This window comes from Apteryx rowi, unplaced genomic scaffold (genome assembly GCF_003343035.1).
Source record: "Apteryx rowi isolate R43461 unplaced genomic scaffold, aptRow1 scaffold_220, whole genome shotgun sequence".
Classification (NCBI taxonomy): domain Eukaryota; kingdom Metazoa; phylum Chordata; class Aves; order Apterygiformes; family Apterygidae; genus Apteryx; species Apteryx rowi.
This window is the reverse complement of record NW_020448531.1, coordinates 824386-825422: the sequence shown is the minus strand read 5'-3', so window position 1 is coordinate 825422 and position 1037 is coordinate 824386. Positions and strand designations below refer to the sequence as shown.

At 71.6% G+C, this 1037-nt stretch overlaps 1 protein-coding gene across 1 annotated transcript in view; it reads right to left on the bottom strand.

The window, feature by feature from the left end:
• Positions 1 to 1037, bottom strand: part of ADAMTSL5 (ADAMTS like 5) — a 6530-nt gene that overhangs the window by 1072 nt on the left and 4421 nt on the right. The window contains exons 8-10 of the mRNA XM_026064744.1: positions 829 to 912; positions 131 to 294; positions 3 to 49 (exon numbers count right to left, since the gene is read on the bottom strand). Coding sequence (XP_025920529.1) covers positions 3 to 49; positions 131 to 294; positions 829 to 912 — 295 coding nt within the window. The remainder of the gene's footprint in view (positions 1 to 2; positions 50 to 130; positions 295 to 828; positions 913 to 1037) is intronic.

Genomic DNA, 1037 nt, shown 5'->3' with positions numbered 1-1037 from the left:
GCAGCCAGAACTCGTACTCGATGCCGGGGTTGGGCTCCTGCAGCAGCACCTGGGCGGGCAGGGGCAGAGTTAAGGGGATGGAGCGGGGCCTCCCCCCCCCCCCGAGGGCACGGCAGCCCCCGGCGCTCACCATCACGTAGAGGTCCTCGGCCGTGGGCCCTGCCGCCTCCAGGTTCTCCGTGCCGTCGGCGGCGCGGGCGTAGAGCAGCCGGGTGCCGGCGGCCTCGTACGCCCCGGGCCAGGCGATGGACCAGTCCCCGTTGAGCACGTAGTGCCCGTCGCTGGTCATCAGAGCTGCGGGGAGGGAGCGTCGGGGACCCAGCGGGGCCGGGGGGGGGGGTCTGCAGCCCGGACGCCTGGGTCCCCGCTGGAGGCCTCCGCCCGCAGCAGGGAGGGCAGCGCTGGCTGGGAAAGCAGCGTTTGTGGCTCRGGAGAAATCTGCTTTCTTGCAAGACTTGGCTTCGCTCCCAAGCCGGAGCCAAACCCTGGTGTGCAAAACCCCCCGCGTCCCCGGGGCCAGCGGGAGGACGGGGACGGGGCCGCACGGGGAGGGCGGCCCGGGGCCGTGGGGACGCGGGGACACGGGGTCCTGGTCCCAGGGTGCCTGACCCAGGCCCTCCGCACGGCCCTTCCCGAAACCCACGTCCGCAGCTCCTGGAAAAGCGCCCCGAGCTCTGCCGAGTTCATTGACCTCGCGCCGCTCCAAACAAAGCGTCCGAGCGAGCGAGCGCCAACGTCCCGCTCGGCTCGGCTCGGCACGGCACGGCAAGGCTGACCCCCCCCGCGCCGCCCGGCGCCGTGCCGCGCCACGCACACGGCGTGTCCTACCTAGGTAGTTGCGGCTCTTGTCTGTCACCTTGATGTTGGTGGCCCCAGCCGGGATCTTGGTCACGTTCCTGTACCCAAAATAACCTGGCAGACGGGGCAGAGTCAGGGCAGAGCCCGGGCACAGCGGAGGGCACTGCCCCGAGGGGACGATGTGTTCTGGGGATGGGGAACTGCCCCGAGGGGACATCCTGGGGATGGGGATGGGGCAC